This window comes from Cetorhinus maximus, chromosome 11 (genome assembly GCF_964194155.1).
Source record: "Cetorhinus maximus chromosome 11, sCetMax3.hap1.1, whole genome shotgun sequence".
Taxonomy (NCBI): domain Eukaryota; kingdom Metazoa; phylum Chordata; class Chondrichthyes; order Lamniformes; family Cetorhinidae; genus Cetorhinus; species Cetorhinus maximus.
In genome coordinates, this window is record NC_135889.1 from 23,901,056 (window position 1) to 23,922,981 (window position 21,926).

A 21,926-nucleotide genomic window follows, 5' to 3' on the forward strand; every position below is an offset into this window, starting at 1 on the left:
AGAAACTTGTAAGTGGTGATGTTCAAAGAGACTTGGGTATGCTGGAACAAGGAAAGCAGAAAGTTAGCATGCAGGTGCAACAAGCAAGTAGGAAGACAAATGGCATGTTGGTCTTTATTGCAAGGGGATTGGAGTACAAGAATAAAGAAGTCTTTTTACAGTTGTACAGGGTTTTGGCGAGACTGCATCTGGAGTAGTGTGTGCAGTTTTGGTCTCCACATTTAAGAAAGGGTATGTTTGCATTGGCGGTGGTATAGCCAAGGGTCACTAAAATTGGTCTCTGGGATGAGGGACCAATGTTGAGAGGCTGAGTAAATTGGGCTTATGTTCTCTGGAGTTTAGAAGAATGAGAGGCGATCTCATTGAAACCTACGGAATTATGAAGGGGCTTCTTAAGGTGGATGCTGAGAAATAGTTTCCACTGGTCAGGGAATCTGAAACACTGAGCCACAATCTCAGGATAAGGGTCAACCATTTAGGACTGAGATGAGGAGAAATTACTTCACTCAAAAAGTTGTCAATCTTTGGAATTCTTTATCCAAGAGGGTTGTAGATGCTCCATCGTTGAATACTTTTAAGGCTGGGATAGACAGATTTTTGGTGTCTCAGGGAATTAAGGGATATGGAGCGCAGGTGGGAAAATGGAGTTGAAGTCCAAGATCAGCAATGATCGTATTGAATGGTGGAGCAGGCTTGATGGGCTATGTGGTCTACTCCTGCTCCTGTTTCTTGTGTTCTGTACCGGAACAGCTTGGCAAGGGGCACAAGTCTTCAATATTATTGCTGGAATGTTGTCAAGGCCTATCCTGTTGGCTCTATCCAGTGTCTTCAACTGTTTCTTGATAGCATATGGAGTGAATTTAATTGGCTGAAGACCGGCACTTGTGTTGTTGAAAATCTCAGGAAGAGGCCAAGATGGATCGCCCACTCGGCACTTTTGGCTGAAGATGGTTGCAAATGCTTCAGCCTTGCCTTTTGCACTGATGTGCTTGGCTGCCCCATCATTGGGGATCGGGATGTTTGTGGAGCTGCCTCCTCTTCTTAGCTGTTCGACTGTCCGCCACCATTTACGATTGGATCTGGCAGTACTGCTCAGGTTTGATTTGATCTGTTGGTTGTGGGATTGGTTAGCTCTGCTGCTTTCAATGTTTAGCATGCATGTAGTCCTTTGTTGTAGCTTCACCAGGTGACACCTCATTTTTGGGCAACCCTGGTACTGCTCCTGGCATGCTCTCCTTCTCTTTCATTGAACCAGGGTTAGACCCCTTGGCTTGATGGCAGTGGTAGAGTGAGGGGTATGACTGGCCACGAGGTTACAGATAGTGGCAGAATACAGTGCTGCTGCTGATAACCCACAGTGCCTCAAGGATGTCCAATCTTGAGTTGCTAGATCAGTTCTGAATCTATCCCATGTAGCACGGTGGTAGTCCCACTGTGATGGAGGGTATGCTTAAAGTGACGACAGGACTTCACCTCCACAAGGACTCTGCAGTGGTCACTCCTAGCTGTACTGTTATGGACAGTTGCATCTGCAACAGGTAGATGGGCGAGGGCATGATCAAGTTGGTTTTCCCCTCTTGTTGCTTCCCTAGCCACCTGCCACAGGCCCAGCCTAGCAGATAAACCCTTTTGGGCTCGATCAGTAGTGATGCCACTGTGCCGTCCTTGGATATGAACATTGATACTGTGCTACAAGAGCAGGTCAGAGGCTAGGAATCGTGCGACGAGTAACTCACCTCCTGATTCCCCAAAGCCTGTCCACCATTTACAAGGCACAAGTCAGGAGTGTGATGGAATACTCCCCACATGCCTGGATGAGTACAGCTCCCACAACACTCGAAGCTTGACACCATCCAGAACAAAGCAGCCCACTTAATTGGCACCACATCCACTGATGCACAGTAGCAGCAGTGTGTACCATCTACAAAATGCACTGCAGGAATTAGCCAAGGCTCCTTAGACAGCACCTTCCAAACCCACAACCGCTACCATCTAGAAGGACTAGGGCAGCAGATAGATGGGAACACCACCACTTGGAAGTTCCCATCCAAGTCACTTGCCATCCTGACTTGGAAATATATCGCCGTTCCTTCACTGTCGCTGGGTCAAAATCCTGGAACTCCCTTCCTAACAGCACTGCAGGTGTACCTACACCAGATGAACTGCAGTGGTTCGAGAAGACAGCTCACCACCAACTTCTCAAGGACAGCTAGGGATGGGCAATAAATGCTGGCCCAGCCAGCGAAGCCCACATACTCGTAAATGAATTTTTAAAAAAAGTCCCCAATCCAGAGTACAATCTGTGCTCTTGCCACATTCAGTGTTTCTTCCAAATAGTGTTCAGTATGGAGACATACTGATTCATTAGCTGAGGGAAGGCCTTAGTTGGTAATCAGCAAGAGTTTTTCTTGCCCATGTTCGACCTGATGCCTTGAGACTTTATGGGATCAAGACTCAATGTTGAGGACTGTTGGGGCCACTCCCAACTGTATACCACGGCGCCACCTGCTACCTCTGGTGGGTCTGTTACCTCTGGTGATGGAGGAGTCTGGGACATTTGCTTCAAAGTATGATTTGGCAAGTGTGCCAATGTCAGGCTGTTCCTTGATTCACCTGTGGGGCATCTATCCCAATTTTGACACAAGTCCTTGGATGTTAGTGAGGAGGACTTTTAGTGTTGACAGGGCAAGGTGTGCCTTTGTCATTTCCAGTATCTAGGTCGATACCAGATGATCTGTCTGGTTTTACTCTTACTTGATTTTTCTGTGGTGGTATGATGCAACTGAGTGGCTTACTAGGTTACATGAGTGGGGAATTAAGAGTTAATCTCAAATGGCAACAACAAATCATTACCCGTGACTGCTATCAGAAAACTTGGGAACGTTGGTTGTGATCTGAATTTGATGAACTTGAACCCGGAAGGTTGTAAAGTGCCTAATTGAAAGAAGCACTGTTCATCAAGTTTGCATTGAGCTTCATTGGAAAACTATAGGAGGCCAAGGACAGAGATGTCTGGGTGGGAATTGGGTGGAGAATTAAAATGACAAGCGACCAGAGGGTCAAGCTTGTGGACTCAACAGAAGTGTTCTGGAAGCCAATCACCCAATCAGTGTTTGCTTGTGCCAATGTAGAAACGACTACATCATTAGCAGCGAATACACTTTAGGAACGACATGAAGACATTAGAGGAAGTACAGAAAAGATTCACAAGAATGGTTCAGGGGATGAGCAATTTCAGTTGTGAAGATAAATTGGAGAAGTTGGGACTTTTCCTTGGAGAAAAGAAGGCAGAGATGAGATCTGATGGAGGTATTCAAAATCATGAGGAGTCTGGGCAGAGTAGATGGGGAGAAATTGTTCCCACTCGTGAAAGGATCAAGAACAAGAGGGCACAGATTTAAAGTAATTGGTGGAAGCAAAAGCGCAACGAGGAAAATCTTTTTCACACAGTGAATGGCTAATGTCTGGAATGTACTGCCTGAGAGTGGAGGAAGGTTCAATTGAAGCATTCAAAAGGGAATTAGATTGTTATCTGTAAAGGAAGAATATACAGGGTTATGGGGAGAAGCTGAGGGAATGGCACTAGGTGAATCACTCATTCTGAGAACCGGTGCAGACACAATGGGCAGATTGACTTCCTCCTGTGCTGTAACAGTTCTAGGATTCTGTGAAGTACAAATAAATCACTGTTTAACCTGATTGAAATGTTTGAGTGGGATGGGAGGAGAGAAATGCACCAACAGGTCAAAGGCAACCAAATCAGTGATGATTGAGCCTTTTTAACAATTTGTTATGCTGTACTGTAATGAGTGTATTGGAATGAAGGAAATAACATAAAAAACGTTTAGTTATCCATAACAACAGAGCAGAGATCATTTTTACTGTGCTGTATTTGCATTCCAGTATTAGCTTCTTGTCGAACTTGATACAATAGTTAAAATGGAGAAAGAAATGAAAAACTTGCATTTGTATCGCCTTTTTCATTACCTAAGAATATTTTAATGTACTTTATAGCCAATGAAGTACTTTTGAGGTGTAACCATTGTTGTAAAGTAGAAAGCATGCTGCCAATTGACACACAACAAGCTCCCATAAACAGCAATGTAATAACGACCAGGTAGCATGTTTTTATATTGTTGATTGTAAGATAAGTATTGGCCTGGACACCAGGAATAACAGCCCTGCATTTCTTCAAAACAATGTCTCAAAATAGTGTCATGGGATCATTTACAGCCATCTGAGAGAGCAAGTGGGGCCTCAGTTTAACGTCTCATCTGAAAGATGACGGGCTATAACTTACAAGCTCCCCAGCGTCGGATTTGAGCGCACCCCAAAGATGAGCTGGGGAATCACTCTTGGAGTTTCCCAGGCAAAGGTTTGCACAGCAGTTGCTCAGAAGTGCAAACTTCCTCTGGACAATTGCCCTGTGCTGGGAACCATCCGAAAATGCGATTTAAATCGCAAACTTCGGATGGTTCCGCCAGGGTTATACCAATGGTTACCCAGAAAAAGTTAGAAAAATTAAAACCTCTTCTAACTTTGGGTAACTGTTGTGAACACCCAGACTGACCCCCATGGGAGTTCCCCAGCCAGAGCTGCACTTCACTGGGGTCTGCGAGGATTTTTCGGTGCAGGCCCGAAGCATCTCTGACAGAGTAGCACTCTCTCAGCACTGCACCAAAGTGTTGGTCTAGATCTTTGTGCTCAAGTATAGAACAGTGTAAATAAAATTACTTGACAGAAATCATAATTTATGAAATTACCCTCCTGTATTATGATCTGAACATGGGGTTATAATTATTATTTACTTTTCGGAATTTTTGACTCTTCTTCCCATCCTTTTTACCTTTACAGGATTCTGTAGGTAGAAGGATTGATTGGAGAAGGGAGCTACTACTGGCTGTGCAGGCAGTCTTCAACCAGGAACAAAAATCTTTCTTGGCTGAATTGCGTTCATTCATGCAGAGCCAGGCTACAGGAGGAGAGAACTCCCTACTCGCAATTTTTGAGCGCATTCTTAAAGATCAGGTAAATGCTAACTTTCACGAGCTGTCTCTGTATTGGTAACAATAGTGTTCCTTCTGAAAGAATCTACATGGTGTTGTAAATCTCAGAATTTAGGGCAGTTTTATGATCCCCGTAGAGATTGGTAACTTTTACAAGAGGTTTGAATTCCCAGTGATAGACCTAAAGGGATTGCATGACAAGATTTCAAGTCTTAAAACTTTTACTCCAATAAAGAAGAATCAACATTGATGAAACATCACTTAGCAGCAGCTATTACTCTAACCTACAATGCAGGTAGGTTCTTAACATGACTGATTCCCTCATGCCATGTTTATACATAATGCCACATACTCCACAGAACTGTGTCTTGATTTTTTTTAAAATCCAGAATCCTTCCCGGTGTTTTAACAGCTCTCTTTTCCCTGTTACACTGGGGCAAGTCTTCCAGAATCCTTTTAAAAGTTCCTTTACTCAGTATTCCAGAGCATAGCTGTTTGGGCTTGCAGCAAGGCACTATCTGGTGACTTCTCTGTCTTTCAATCTGTACAAGGTCCATCTCTTCAAAAGGAAAATACATTCTTGCCAGCATTCTGCTCTTGCACCAATAGCTTTCCTGCATCTTCGCCCAGTAGCATCTTTCTCCCTGTCTCCATGTACTCATTCTTGACTGCTTGAGAGTCTGTAAGTCTGCACAGAGCCAGGCCAACTGCTTCCCTTTATTTTCAGGTGTTAAATCTGACACTTGGGTTTCAATAGGGCTTGACCCTGGATCCCTGGTCCCCATGGCAAGCAGGTCACATCGACTTATCGCCAGCCAGAACGTACAGGAGGCCATATGCTCCAATAACCTTGTATTAAAAGAGACAGTTTAAAACATAACTATCTTTTAAAACTTCGCATTTGTAACAGCAGTTTTAATGGACTGCAGAACTTTTATCTAATTTAACATTTAAAGTAATAAGATGAAGCTTTTGCAAGGTTCTTTTTATTTGAATGGAAAAGGGTTAATATTAAGCAGAGTTTGAGGTCTGCGTATAAATGCAGCTTTGCAACAGCAATATAAATTTAAGTTGGTCTGGAAACTGTTTGCCTCCATAGGTTGTTAGAAGTGTTCTTCTGCTTAAAAAAAAGGTATGTTGAAGTCAGCAAGTGGCAGATGAAAAATACTGCAGCTCCTGGTTTTATATTGTATTTGTAATATGGGAAAAGGTGGCTAATCCGTGTTAAACTATAGATGCTGATGATGCTCCAGGTCATCGCTCAAATGCCAATTCCTCACTTACGAATACGTAGGCATGAGTAGGCTCATTGGACTGTAGAGAATTGCAACCAAACTTGAAACTGTCCTCACTCACACATCCACCACTCGCAGCACTGGTCACCGGCAATAGCAATCAACAGCAGGAATCCTAGCTGATTTTATTTTTCCAATCCCTTCTTTAATCTGAGTTTTGAAACAATTAATAATGCCGCTATTGGTGCCCTGGGTGAGGCCAGTTAATTCAAGAGGTGAGGAATCAAAGCTGGAACCATGTGCAAAAGCAAAATATTGCGCTTACTGGAAATCTGAAATTAAAACAGAAATCCTGGTAGTATTCAGCAGATTTGACAGCATCTGTGGAGAAAAACCATTAACGTGTCAATGATGACCTTTCATCAGAACCTTTGATATGCTTCTTGCAGTTAGATGTTGGTTTTGCCAACTGAGCCAATATCACTAAACAAAAATTAATAGGCAATCTAATGGGACTAAAGTTTCCTGCACCTGGTGGCCTGCATTCTATGGTCTTAAAAGTAAGTGACTGCAGAGATAGTGGATGCATTTGATGTAATCTTCCGAAATTCCCTGAATTCTGGATAGATCCCAGCCAATTGGAAATCTGAAAATGTAATAACTCTATTCAAGGAACATGGGGAAAAAGAAAGCAGGAAACTACAGGCCAGTTAGCCTAACACCTGTCATGGGAAAATGCTGCATATCTATGATAAAGGAAGAAGTAGAAGAACATTTAGCAAATTATAATACAATAAAGCAGAATCAAGATGGATTTGTGAAAGGGAAATCATGTTTGACAAATTTATTAGAGTTCTTTGAGGATGTAACGAGCAGGGTGGATAAAGGGGAACTGGTAGATGTAAGATATTTGGATTTCCAAAACACATTTGATTGGGTGCCACTTAAAAGGTTACTGTAGAAGATAAGAGTTTATGATGTTGCGTGTGACATATATTAGCATGGATAGAAGATTGGCTAACGAATAGGAAACTGCATCAGGAGCAATTGTTCATTTTCAGGTTGCAAACTGTAATTAGTGAGATAGCACAGGGATCAATGTCGAGGTCTCAACTATTTACAATCCAAATTAATGACTTGGATGAAGGGGCCAGCTGTTTTGTAGCCAAATTTGCGGATGATACAAAGGTGGGAAAACAAGTTGTGAGGAGGACACAGTCTGCAAAGGGTTAAGATCGGTTAAGTGAGTGGGCAAAGATTTGGCAGATGCCATCTAATGTCGGAAATGTGAGGTGATAGGATCCACTTTAATAGGAAGACTAGAAATGCAAAATGTTTAAAGAGCGAATGCAAAATGCTGTGGTACAAAAGGATCTGGGAGTCCTTATAAATGGAACACAACGTGTTAGCTTGCATGTATAACAAGTAATTAGGAAGTCAAATGGAATTACAGGCCTTTATTTTAAGGGGGATGGCGTGTACAAGTAGGGAAGTCTTGCTACAACTGTATAGGACATTAGTGAGACTGCATACGGTTTTGGTCATGTTATTTAAGGAGGGAAAAATTGGCATTGGAGGCAATTTGGAGAAAGTTCTTACTGGGTTGATTCCTGGGATCAAAAAGAGTTTTCTTAAAAGAGGAAAGGTTTAGCAGGTTGGGCCTATACTAATTGGAGTTTAGAAGAATGAGACATATAAGATTCTGAAGGGCCTTGACAAGGTAGATGCTCAGAGGATGTTTCCCCTCATGGGGGGAATGTAGAACTGGGGACATGGTTTCAGAATAAGGAGTCCACCTTTTAAGACAGTGATGAGGAAGAATTACCTCTCCTGAGGGTCATGAATCCTTGGTATCCTCTGTCCCAGTGAGTTTTTGAGGTGGAGTCATTAAATATATTCAAGGCTGAGGAAGACAGATTTTTGAACTATTGGGGGATCCAGAGTTATGGGGAACAGACAGGAAAGTGGAGTTGAGGCCAAGATCAGATCAGCCGTGATCTTATTGAATGTTGGAGCAGGCTTGAAGGGCCGTTAGGCCTACTACTTCTGCTTCTTATGCAAAACAAGGGAGGTAAGTTTCCTTGAGGCATTTCCTGCTACGCAGCAGCAATTCAGCAGAAATCCTATTTACATAGAAATAAGGTTTCCATCAATTATTGCATTGGGGCAACAGGGGAGCTTCTAAGGAAATTTACCCTCATGCTCTTGCATTTCCACCAAACTCAAATCTTATGTTGATTGTTATGATAAATTGCCATTCCTGAAATCTTAAGTATTGGCTGATAAACATTTTCTTCCTTTATTTCTATTTATAATAGTTGTAATCAGTTTCAAACAGGCAATTTCTTATGTTAGCCTAAGAAAGTTGAAACTGGCTTGTCCTGTCACTTTGCTATTGTGATGTCACAGAAGTGGTGCATGCTTCACTGCAGTCAGCTCATCATTAATAGTAAAGGAAATCAGGGCAAAGTAGGGAAAATGAGAAATGAGTACAATGAAAAATCACAAACAGGATATTGTGGAAGAATGGGTAGAGCAGCAATGGAAAGGTTCAAGAGTCAAAGTGTCATACAGCAATGATGCCCTTTGTCCCTATTACAAGGATTTAGATGATACAGAATGCAGTGCGGTGAGTAGCAGTTGGAAAGAGTAATGATAATTTGTTTCTTCATTTAGCTCTGTCTCTGACTACAAGTAATAGGCCACCGTCTATATGGGAGGGTAACCTCAGGATTTTGATTTTTCCAATGTTGAGGCCAAATGCTCCACAACAGGCCCACAAAGGATAAGATGAGCTCTTTCTGGTTCTATAAAAAGCTGCCAGGAAAGTTTTGGCACTCTTACACTCTGGGTACTCAATTGGCTTAAAAAAAAGGTCTTTGGACCAGGTTTGCAGCTGATCATTTTTTCTTTCCTTTTTCACTCATGTGCTCCTCCTCAAATCAAAATAAAGGAGGCAGTAGGAAACTGGTTCAGAATCATATTTAAATTGACAAAGCAAAAGAATAAAATTAGATCAAGGCCAATTAGGATGAAATCAGGAAGCATTTTTTCCACACTTAAGTTGTAGAAATCTGGAGTTCTCTGCCCCAAAAGACCGCAAATGCTGATGCAATTGAAATTTTCAAGACTCATTGGTAGATTTTTGTAGGATATGGGTATCAAGAGATGTAGGGCCAAAGGCAAGTAAATGGAGTTGAGGCATAAATCAACAATGACCTATGGAATGGTAGAGCAGACTCAAGAAGCTGAATGGCCTACTGTTCTGTATTCCTCACACAGTAATTAGATTAAGTGTATTAGCTCTAAATAAGGTAACATTAAATAGAAGAAAAGCAAGATAGGAAATAAAATGAGAGAAGGCCATGCCATCGTAGGATAGTTTTTAAAATTGTTTTATGTTATATAATTAGTATTATAATCCAGGCATTTAAGTAGCTTTATTACTGTTTATTTCAGCAATAAGATCAGAAGTCATTTTTCTTTTTTTTTTAAAAAAAAAAGTCAGTCTCTGGAAAACTAAGAATCAAAAATGTACATTGTGACATTAGTGTAACATACCATAATATTTTGGCAATTGGGTGTCAATTATAAACACTTCCTAACTTAAGCATTTTCATCTTGTGAGAAGCTCGCCTTCTCCCAGCCAACACCTGAGCTGTGTAGTTCCTTGCATCCTTCCCTTGAACAAGCAAGACACAATAGACACACTTCTTAGTGGGTGAGGTGTGGTATTTGTACAGCTGTTATGCCTAATCAGATGTTCCCAATGACCAGCATGTTTTCAGGACAAAATGATCCAGTACATTTTGACTGTGAATGGTGATGGACAATTAAGCAACTAACTGGAGGATGAGGCTCCACAAATTTCCCCATCCTTAATGATGGGGGAGCACAACACATCACTGCAAAATACAATGCTGAAGCATTTGCAACCATCTAACCAGAAGTGCCAAGTGGATAACCATCTGGACCTCTTTCTAAGGTGCCCAGGATCACAGATGCCAGTCTTCATCCAATTTAATTCACTCCATGTGATATCAAGAAATCGCTCAAGGCACTTGATGCTGCAAAAGCTATGGGCTCTGACAACATCCAAACTTGTGCTCGAGAACTAACTGTGCTCATAACCAATCTGTTCCAGTACTTCTCCAATACTGGCATCTACCTGACAATGTGGAAAATTGCCCAAGTCCTGTCAAAAGTAGGACAAATCCAATCCAGCCTATTACTGCCTCATCAACAAAGTGATGGAAGGAGTTGTCGACAATGCTTTCAAGCAGCACATGCACAGCAGTAACCTGCTAACTGATGCTGGGTTCCACCAGGAAGACCTCATTACAGCCTTGGTCCAACATGACAAAAGAGCTGAACTCCAGAGGTGAGGTGAGAGTGACTGCTCTTAACATCAAGGCAGCATTTGAACTAGTGTAGCATCAAAGAGCACTAGTAAAATTGAAGCCAGTGGGAATCAGGGAAAACTCTCCGCTGGTTGGAGTCATACCTTGCACAAAGGAAGATGCTTGTGTTGTTGCAAGCTTTTGCATAAATCTTCAGCTAAAAGTGCCGAGTGGATGATCCATCTCGGGCTACTCTGGTGTCCCCCAGCAACACAGATGCCGGTCTTCAGCTAATTCGATTCACTCCACGTGATATCAAGAATTGACTGAAGGCATTGGATACTGCAAAGGCTATGAGCCCTGACAACATTCCAGCAATAGCACTGAAGACTTATGCTCCAGAACTTGCCACACCCCTAGCCAAGCTGTTCCAGTACAGCTACAGCACTGGCATCTACCCAGCAATGTGGAAAATTGTCCAGGTATGGCCTGTACAGAAAAAACAGGACCAATCCAACCTGGCCAATTACCACCCCACCAGTCTACTCTCCATCATCAGTAAAGTGATGTAAGGGGTCATCAACAGTGCTATCAAGTGGTACTTGTTTAGCAATAACCTGCTCAATGACGCTTTGTTTGGGTTCCACCAGGGTCACTCAGCTCCTGACCTCATTACAGCCTTGGTTCAAACATGGACAAAAGAGCTGAACTCCCGAGATGAGGTGAGAGTGACTACCCTTGACATCAGTGTGGCATTGACATTGACTGAGTGTGGCATCAAAGAGCCCTAGCAAAACTGGAGTCAGTAAGAATCAGGGAGGAAATCTCTCCACTGGTTAGAATCATACCTAGCACAAAAGAAGATGGTTGTGGTTGTTGGAGGTCAGTCATCTCAGCTCCAGGACATCAGTGCAGGAGTTCCTCAGGGTATTGTCCTAGGCCCAACCATCTTCAGCTGCTTCATCAATGACCTTCCTTCCATCATAAGGCCAGAAGTGGGGATGTTCGCTAATGATTGCACAATGTTCAGCACCATTCGCGACTCCTCAGATACTGAAGCAGTCCATGTCCAAATACAGCAAGATCTGGATAATACCCAGGCTTGCACTGACAAATGGCAAGTAACATTCGTGCCACACAGGTGACCTTCGCCCCTTGACATTCAATAGCATTACCATCAATGAATCCCCCACGATCAAAATTCTGGGGGTTGCCATTGACCAGAAACTGAAGTGAACTAGCCATATAAATACTGTGGCTACAAGAACAGGTCAGAGGCTAGGAATTGTGCGACGAGTAACTCACCTCCTGATTCCCCAAAGCCTGTCCACCATCTACAAGGCACAAGACAGGAGTGTGATGGAATACTCCCCACTTGCCTGGATGAGTACAGCTCCAACAACACTCGAAGCTTGACACCATCCAGGACAAGGCTTGATTGGCACCGCATTCACAAACATTCACTCCCTCCACCACCGATGCATAGTGGCATCTACAAGATGTACTGCAGGAACTCACCAAAGTCCTTAGACAGCACCTTCCAAACCCACAACCTCTACCACCTAGAAGGGCAAGAGCAGCAGATACATGACCACCATCTGGAAGTTCCCTTCCAAGCCACTCTGACTTGGAAGTGTAGTGCCATTCCTTCACTGTCGTTGGGTCAAAATCCTGGGACTCCCTCCCTAACAGCACTGTGGATGTACCTACACCACATGGACTGCAGTGGGTTCAAGAAGGCAGCTCGCCACCACCTTCTCGAGGGAAGTTGGGGATGGGGAATAAATGCTGGTCTAGCCAGTGATGCCCACATCCCTTGAGTGAATTTTTTAAAAGAAGGCCAATTGCATCAATCCCAGAACATCACTGCAGGTGTTCCTCAGGGTAGTGTCCTAGCCCCAACCAACTTCAGCTACTTCATCAATGACCTTCCCTCCATCCTAAAGTCAGAAGTGGAAATGTTTGCTGATTGCACAATTTTCAATACCAGTTGCAATTCCTTGATTTTTGTCCTAAGGAGCAAGACCTGGACAACATTCAGGCTTGGGATGATAAGTTGCAAGTAACACTTGCACCACGTAATGACCATCTCCAACAAGAGAGAACCGAAACATCCCCTTTGACATTCAAGGGCATTACCAGGATGAATCTCCCAATCAAAGTCCTGAGGCTTCTCAGTGACCAGAAACCTAACTGGAACAACCACATGATACTGTAGCAACAAGGGCAGGTCAAAGACTGGGAATTTTGAGGTGAATAACTCACCTGCTGACACCCCAAAGCCTTTCTACCATCTGCAAGGCACAAGTTAGGAGTATGATGGAATACTCTCCACTTGCCTGGATGCGTGCAGCCCCAACAACACTCAAGCTCGACACTGTCCAGAGCAAAGCAGCCCGCTTGATTGGAGCTTCATCCACCAGCTTAAACGTTCACTCCCTCCACCACCTGCACACAGTTGCAGCAGTGTGTACCATATATAAGACGTGCTGTAACAACTCACCAAGGCTCCTTCGACAGCACCTTTCAATCCCGCAATCTCTACTACCTTGAATGCCAAGGGCAAGTTCCCCTTCAAGCCCCACACATCCTGATTTGGAACTATATCGCCATTCCTTCACTGTCACCAGATAATGTCCTAGAACTCCCTTCCTAACAGCATTGAGTATACCTGCACCAGATGGACTACAGTAGTTCAAGAAGGTGGCTTGCCGCCACCTTCTGAAGGGCAATTAGGGATGGGCAGCAAATGCTGGCCTGGCCAGTGACACGTACATCCCATGAAAGAATAAAAGTCTGCTTGGTTGTATTGTATTGTGTGCATTCATATCATCTGGTTCAATGAGTTGATCAGTTATTTGGGCATCTTTCCACCTATTCTCTGGTTTCCTTGTGCTTGTCGGTTTGCATTTAAAACTTAACCTCCTCTATCTGCATGCCTCAATTTCTTATGCTCCCACTTTTTCATCTTTCACTCTTCATTTCACATGCACACACGTTCTCTTAGTCTAAGTTTGCCACTTGCTATGTAATTACTTTGTTGTTAAGTCCAATCTCTGTCATTATTCCCCTTTTACTTCGTACTGTACTGCACTGTACAAGGATTTATATTCTTTCTCAGGGCATGATCTATGTTGCTTTGTAAATCACAGTATTTGCTGGGGGTGCTCTATAACTCTGGGCTAAAAATTCCTCTTGCATTTTCGGGTGAGGGGATTGCAATTTGGGATCTGCCCATAGCTAGTCCTGTTGAAGCATCATTCGCCTGATTGTAGTGTTCAGGCCAGTGTCGAATACACTGCTGGTTGGCTGAATACGTAACAGAGTGTCGAGCAGCATGCGTGCCTAACAGGTGTTCAGCTAGCCAGCATCTCTTAAAGACAGCTTAGAGGAAGCTGCTGCTGACTGCCAGTACTGCAGTTAGCTGCAAGGAGAAGCTGAATAAGTGGAATGCCCAGGGAAAGAGAGGGCTTATAGGTTCACAGGTGCAATGCTGGAGGCCTTAGTAATGGAGGCCAACAGGAGGAGAGGCCCAGTTTGTGCAGTGGGTCAGGAGGCCCTTAAGGGGAACACCCTCCCAAGGGAATAGAAGCAGGTGGTAAGGGAGCACAGCTCCCTAAGCCTAGCCCAGAGGACAAAGCACCAGTGCCACAAGAAGTTCAATGAGCTCACATGGGTAGTCAAGGTCAGTGAATGCATTTTAAAAGGACATCTACCCACCATATTACCAACCTCTCGCACTGTTCAATACAACACACCCCTAATACTAACCCATCAGTCCTGCTACATCCAGCAACTCGCACAACTGTTCTAAAACTGTTCTCCTACGACAGTATTTCCAAAAATTTTACAATATAAGAGTACAAGAAATAGGAGCAGGAGTAGACCATATGGCCTGTCCAGCCTGCTCCGCCATTCAATATATTCATGGCTGATCTTGAGCTTCAGCTCCACTTTCCTGCCCGCTCCCCATACCCCTTGATTCCCTGAGTGACCAAAAATCTGTCTAACACAGCCGTAAATATATCTAATGATGGAACATCCGCAACCCACAGGGATAGCATATTTCAAAAATTCACAACCATTTGAGTGAAGTAATTTCGCCTCATCTCAGTCCTAAATGATCGGTCTCTCAGCCCCTATTGACCCTCTTCAGAATCTCGTATGTTTCAATGAGTTTGCCTCTTGTTCTTCTAAACTCCAAAGAATATAGGCACAACTTACTCAGCTTCTCAATGTAAGACAACTGCCTCATCCCTGGGACCAATTTAGTGAACCTTTGCGGTACTGTACTCAATGCAAGTATATCCTTTTCTAGATATGGAGATCAAAACTGCACACAGTCTTCCAAATGTGGTCTCACCAAAGCTCTGTATAATTGGAGCAAAACTTCTCTATTCCTGTACTCCAATCCCCAATAAGATCAGCTGTCATTCTTCTAAACTCCAATGAATAATAGGCCCAACCTGCTCAACCTTGCCTCCATACGACTGCCTTCATCCCAAGAATAAGCCAAGTGAACCTTCTCTGCACTGCTTCCAACTGATCCATTTACACTGACTCTTGTTTCCTGTCCATTATCCAATTCTCTATCCATGATAACATCTATCCCAACACCATGAGTTCTTATCTTGTGTAGTTGATCTTTTATGTGGCACTTTATCAAATGCCTTTTAGAAATCCAAATACACTACATCTACAGGAACCCCTTTATCCACCCTGCTTGTTACATCTTCAAAGAACTCTGACAAACTTGTCAATATGATTTCCCTTTCACAAAACCATTTTAACTCTGCCTAACTTTATTATGGTTTCCTGAATGTCTTGTTACTAACTCTTAAATAATATATTCCAGCATTTTCCCAATTACAGATGTTAGACTAATTGGCCTATAGTTTCCTGCTTTCTGTCTCCCTTATCTCGTGAATAATGGTGTTACATTTGTAGTTTTCTGCTGGGACCTTTCTGGTAATTTTAGAAGATTACAGCCAATACATCCACTATCCCTGCAGCCATTTCCTTTAAGAAGCTAATATACAGGCCATCAGGTCCAGGGTATTTGTTGACCTCTAGTCCCATTAGTTCGTCTAGTACTTTTTCTCTAATGATCGTGATTGTTTTAAGTTCCTCCCTCCATTTCTTCCCCCCTGCTTTTTTACTATTCTTCAGATGCTTTTTTTGATACAAAATACTTGTTCAAACTCTGCCATTTCCTCATTTCTCATTATTAATTCCCCAGTCTCGCCCTATAAAAGACCGACACTCACTTCAGCTACTCTTTATATACTTGTAGAAGCTTTTACTGTCTGTTCCTTTATTTCTTGCTGGTATTCTCTCATACTTTTATTTTCCCTCTTTTATTTTCTTACTCACCCTTGGCTGGTTTCTAAATTTTTCCCAACCTTCTGGGCTACTCATGGTTATTTCACTATGTACACAGAGGATCAGCCCTCTGCAAGATCATCAAGTAATGTACAGCAGTATGCTTGTGACTCTTAACTTTCACTATTTAGGAAAAGCAGCAGCAATCAGTCCTGGAAGACCTCTTATCCGTGGACAGAAACAGCTTGTTGTCAGAGGTGCAGGACCTCCGTTCACAGCTCCGCATTGCACACCTTCAACATCAAGAGAAGCTGCAGCAATTGCAAGATACCCTCACCAGTGCAGAGGAGCTGGCTAAGAAGCAGGAGCGACCACTTCGGAGGCAAGGTATTTCAAAGATGGAGGATGTTGGTATTGACAGTCAGAGAAACTGGAGTTACTATAGCCAGCAGCAGGTAAAGATTGAGTCCTGAGTATTTAGATTGGGTAGCTTCCCAGCATGGATAACAAAAAATCTGGTAAAGTGTTCATTCATCTCTGTCTTTACCTACCAAAAACCCAAGGTAATAGAGTAGCAAACAATGCTTGCACCTTCCCACTTTTACTTTCTCATAGCTGATGTTTGTGTTAATATTGTCTGTATCTACTACTAATTTGCCATTAAACAAGTTAATGTCTCATAAGTAAATTTTAGAACAGGTGGCATTGTCCAATTTAATTTATTTATTGGTCATACATTTCTGGGAAACTGGAACAAGTCTATACTCATTAAACTCTAGCACCAAAATTCCCTAGATTCCGGAACAGTCCCCAAAGAGTGTAAGGTACCCAACGTAACTCTGCTATTCAAGAAAGGAGGAAGAGAGAAAAGGGAAGCTGTCAGCCAGTTAGCCTGATTATCAAGAGTAGGAAAAATGCCCCTATAAGGAATTATTAAGGGCATGGTAACAGAGCATTTATCAAAGAATCACAAAATTGTTGTGGAGCATAACAAGGTCATTTGGCCCATCATGTCTGCACCAGCTGTCAGAATGAGCAACCATTCTCCCCGTAACCCTGCACATTCTTCCTTTTCAGTTGGCAGTCTAGTTCCCTTTTAAATGCTGTTCTCCACCACATTCTCAGGCAGAGCATTCCAGATCTTAACCACTTGCAGTGTGAAAACGTTTTTTCTCATATCACTATTGCTTCTTAGTTTAAATCTGTACCCTCTTGTTATTGATCCTTTCACGAGTGGGAACAGTTTCTCCCTATTTACTCTGCCCCGACCCCTCATGATTTTGAATATCTCTATCAAATTGCCATCACCCTTTTTTTCTCTAAGGAAAGCAATCCTTATTTCTCCAATCTATCTTCATAACTGAAGTTTCGCATCCCTGGAACCCTTCGCGTGCATCTGTTCTGCACTCTCTCCTGTGCCTTCACATCCTTCCTAAAATGCCCACCAGAACCAGACACAATAGTCCAGCTGAAGCCGAACTAGTGACTTATACAAGTTCAACATAACCTCCTTGCTCTTGTTCTCCTTGCCCCTATTAATAAAATCCAAGATACTGTATGCTTTATTAACTGCTCTCAGTCTGTCTTGCCATCTTCAGCGGCTGTGTACACATAGATCCATGCACATATATCCCTTGGCTCTTGCACCCCCTTTAGAGTTTTACCCCCTATTTTATACTGTGTCTTCATGTTCCTTCTATGAAAATTAATCACTTCATTTCTCTACATTGAACTTCATCTCCCACCTGTCTGCCTATTCCACCAACTTATATGTCCTTTTGAAGTTTTACACTGTCCAGCTCACAATGCTTCAAAGTTTTGTATCATTCGCAAACTTTGAAATTGAGCCCTGTACACCGAGGTCTAGGTTATTAATATATATCAGGAAAAGCAAAGGTCTCTGGAGAATTCCACTACCAACTTTCCTCCAGCCTGTAAAACATCCATTAACCACTGTTCTCTGTTTCCTCACACTCAGCCAATTCTGTATTCAGTTTGCTACTTTCCCTTTTATTCCATGAGCTGTAACTTTGCTCACAAGTCTGTTGTGTGGTACTGTATCAAATGCCTTTTGGAAGTCTGTGTACACCACATCAACCCTCTCTGTCACCTCTTCAAAAAACTTCAAGTTAGTTAAACATGATTTTGCCTTAAAAAAATTCATGCTGGCTTTCCTTATTTAACCCATATCCGTCCATGTGACTATTACCTTCGTCTCAAATTATTGTTTCTAGAAGTTTCCTCACCACCAAAGTTAAATTGACTGGCCTGTAGCTGCTGGGCCTATCCTTACACCCATTTTTTGAACAAGGGTGTAACATTTGCAATTCTCCAATTCTCTGGCACCACTCCTGAGTCTAAGGAAGACTGAAAAATTATGGCCAGTACCTCAGCAATTTCCACTCTCATTTCTTGCAGTATCCTTGGGTGCATCTGATCTGGCCCCTGCGTGCCTTATCAACTAAAGTACAGATAATCTACCCCATACCACCTCTTTTTAAATTTTAAACCTTTCTAGTGCCTGAATTATCTGCTCTTTTGCCACGGCCTGGGTAGTATCTTCTTCCTTGGTAAAGACAGATGCAAATGTCGTGACTCACGGGGGATAGTGTGCTGCAAAATATCAAGCCCCACTGCTCCCCGAGCCGCGACAAAAGCGAAAAAGTTTGATCAACTGACTTAATTGTTTAATTTAGGTTAACAGAATATAAGCACCAGGTTTGTAAACTTAAGTAAATAACTGTTTATTAAACAAATTGTCTTTAACCAGTGGCAAAAAAAAGAAATATGAACTACTAATTTCTATCACTATAACCTAAACTTTACCCCTTAAATCCCTATACATACACATACAAGACACACAAAAACATGGGGGAGAATTTTCCCCCCATTGGAGGGGTTGTGCGGGGGCGGGCGCAAACCCAGTCGGCGCCCCCGATCGGGTCTGCGCCGTCATATTACGTGGTTGGGCCAATTAAGGCCCGTCCAGCGCGATGCACGCCCGGAAGTGCTGAGCGCTCCCTTTGCGGTGGGTGGGGCGGGGGCGATTCCCTGAGTTCTGCGCAAAAGAGCGCAAATCTCCCTGATTAGTTTAACTTTTAAACATTTTTTAAAAAATTTAAAAATTTTAAAACATGTCCCCTCATGTGACAGTATCACATGAGCTGGGACATGTCAATGAAATTTTTAAACACTCCATGAAACCTCATCCCACCTGTGGATGAGGTTCCTTGAAAAATGCGAAGGCCGCCTGGGCTCTTTGCCTGCCCGCCAACCTTAAGGTTGGATGGGCAGCATTCTAAACTGCTTTAATTGATTTCTTAATGGCCTTTATTGGTCGTTGACGTTTCTGTGAGCGCACAGCCTACTCCGGTGCGCGCCTGCCAAACGAAATATCTTGATGATGTCGGTACGCATTTTATGCGCCGGCGAGCGGGCCCCGCCCCCGCTTACCAACCTGAAAATTTTGCCGATGGATTTTAAGGGTGGGATAAAACAGTTCAACAGCACCATATCTGGGGTACAGGATTCGATAGGTTGATTTTGATTAATGTCTTCCAAATTCCTTTCAATTCTTTGTTGATGACATGAGGTGGCCTTCCAGCACTTTCAGTCTTTAGTTCACTGGTTGAGCACTTGCCTTTCAGTGTCTCTAATAGTGATTTTGCCTCTTGACAGGGGTTTTCAGAGAGAGAGAGAGAGAAAGTTATAGAGATATTAGGAGAAAAAGCCAGCTAGTTGTTAATATTGAATTACTGGAATCTTACACACACAGGAGAGAGAAGTTTTAGGTCTTTTTCCTTTCAGGCTAGGAGCTATTTGTTGCACTGCTCTCACATATACCTTGGTTACCTGGTCAGGAGCCAGTAAAACATTGTTGCCAGACAGTTCCCCATTACACCAGGCTACTCCTCGGCACCATCCTGTCTTTCATGGCACACTCTGTTCCAGGACAGCAACATTGTATATATCCTTCACACTGTTCCAGTAGACATGACCTTCAAACTGCAGCCATTGTAATTTTAATTCATAATCCAGCAGAAATAAAAATATATGTTCTTTGCACAAAGTATTCATTTAATACCTCAGCTATGCCTTCTGCCTCCATTATTAAATTCCCTTTTTGGTCCCTCATCATCCCTACACCTCCTTTTACCACCCTTTTAGTATTTACATGCCTATCAAAATCTTTGGGATTTCCTTTGTTGTTAGCTGTCACCTCTATTCATACTCCCTCTTTGCTTCTCTTATTTGCTTCTTCATCTCTGCTCTGAACCTTCTATAATCAGTCTGGTTCTCAATTTAATTTCTACCTCACTCCTGTCATAATCACACTTTTTCTTCTTTATCTTAATTTCTATCTCCTTTGCCATCCAGGGAGCTGTGGATTTGTTTGCCCTATCTTTTCCCTTTTGAGGGCATATACCTTGATTGTATCTGAATGAGCTCTTCTTTGAAAGTAGCCCATTGATTAGCTGCTATTTTTCTTGCCAACCTTTGCCTCTAATTTATTTGGCCCAGATCTGTTCTCACCCCATTGAAGTTGGCTTTCCTCCATTTAATTTTTCTTATTCTGGACTGTTCTTTGTCTTTTCCTGTAGTCAGCCTGAACCTTATGATACAATGATCACTGTCCCCTAAATGTTCTCCTACCGACACTTGATCTACTTGGCCCATCCCATTTCCAAGAACCAGACTAGAAACATATTGCTGAAGAAGATTTTCCTGAACACATTCTAGGAACTCTTGACCCTCTCTCCCTTTACACTACTACAATCCCAGCCTATATTTGGATAATTTGAGTCCCCCATTACAAGTACTGTATAATATTTGCACCTCTCTGTAATTTCTTTGCAAAGTTGTTCCTCTACGCCTTTCCCATTGGTTGGTGGCCTGCAGACTACACCAAACAATGTAATTGCATCTTTTTTGTTCTTTAGCTCTAGCAAATAGATTCTGTTTTTGATCGCTCTGCAATGCTCTCCTTTATTAATATTTCCACCCCTCCTCCTTTTCTTCCTTTCCTATCTTTCCTGAACACCTTGTATCCAGGAATATTTAACACCCAGTCCTGCCCTCCTTTGAGCCAGGTCTTTGTTATAGCCACAACATCACATTTCCACATGGCAATCTGTGCTTGTAATTCACCAATTTTATTTACCACACTCCATGCATTCACATACATGCACAGTAACCCTGATTTAGTTTCTATTACTTTCTCTTTTCCTCTGATCACCACCATCACACGCACCCCCCACCCAGTAATTTAGCATTCCTTACTCTATTGCTATTTATCTTTCCCAATATTCTCTGCACCTTGGTATTCCTCTCTGATATTATCTCCTGCTTTCCAAACCCCTACCAAGTTAGTTTATAAATTCCCCAACAGCACTAGCAAAAGGAACTCAGTCCAGGCTCTGTTCAGGTGCATCCCATTCGGCTTCTATAGGTCCCATCTCCCCCAGAGCCCAACCCAATGTCCCAAGAATCTGAAGCTCTCCCTCCTGCACCATCTTTCCAGCCACTCATTCATCTGTACAATCTTCCTACTTCTGTACTCACTTGAATGTGGTACTGGGAGTAATCTGGAGATTACGACTTCTGAGGCTTTGCTTGCTAATTTTCTACCTAGATCCCTAAATTCTGACTGCAGGACCACATCCCTTTTTCTAACTATGTGGTCGGTACCAATGTGGACCACAATTGCTGGCTGTTCACCCTCCCCCATTCTGGTGCTTTGCAGCCACTCGGTAACATCCTTCACCCTGGCACCTGGGAAGCAACACACCATCCTGGATTCACGTCTATGGCCATAGAAACAACTATCTTATCCCCTAACTATGGAATCACCTGTCACTATTGCTCTTTCAGACTGCCATGTATGACCACCCCACCCCACCCCACCCCAGTGCAGCTGAGCCACCCATGGTGCCATGGACTTGGCTCTGGCTGCACTCCCCAGATGAACTATCACTCTAAGCAGTGTTCAGAGTTGAATACTGGTTGGAGACTTGGGGGACTCC

At 42.9% G+C, this 21,926-nt stretch overlaps 1 protein-coding gene across 9 annotated transcripts in view; it reads left to right on the forward strand.

Annotated features, from left to right (window-relative positions):
- Positions 1 to 21,926, forward strand: part of pcnt (pericentrin) — a 344,329-nt gene that overhangs the window by 263,017 nt on the left and 59,386 nt on the right. For all 9 annotated transcript variants that reach the window (XM_078551646.1, XM_078551643.1, XM_078551644.1 and 6 more), the window contains 2 exons: positions 4,855 to 5,028; positions 16,095 to 16,290. In XM_078551646.1, the coding sequence (XP_078407772.1) occupies positions 4,855 to 5,028; positions 16,095 to 16,290 (370 nt within the window). The remainder of the gene's footprint in view (positions 1 to 4,854; positions 5,029 to 16,094; positions 16,291 to 21,926) is intronic.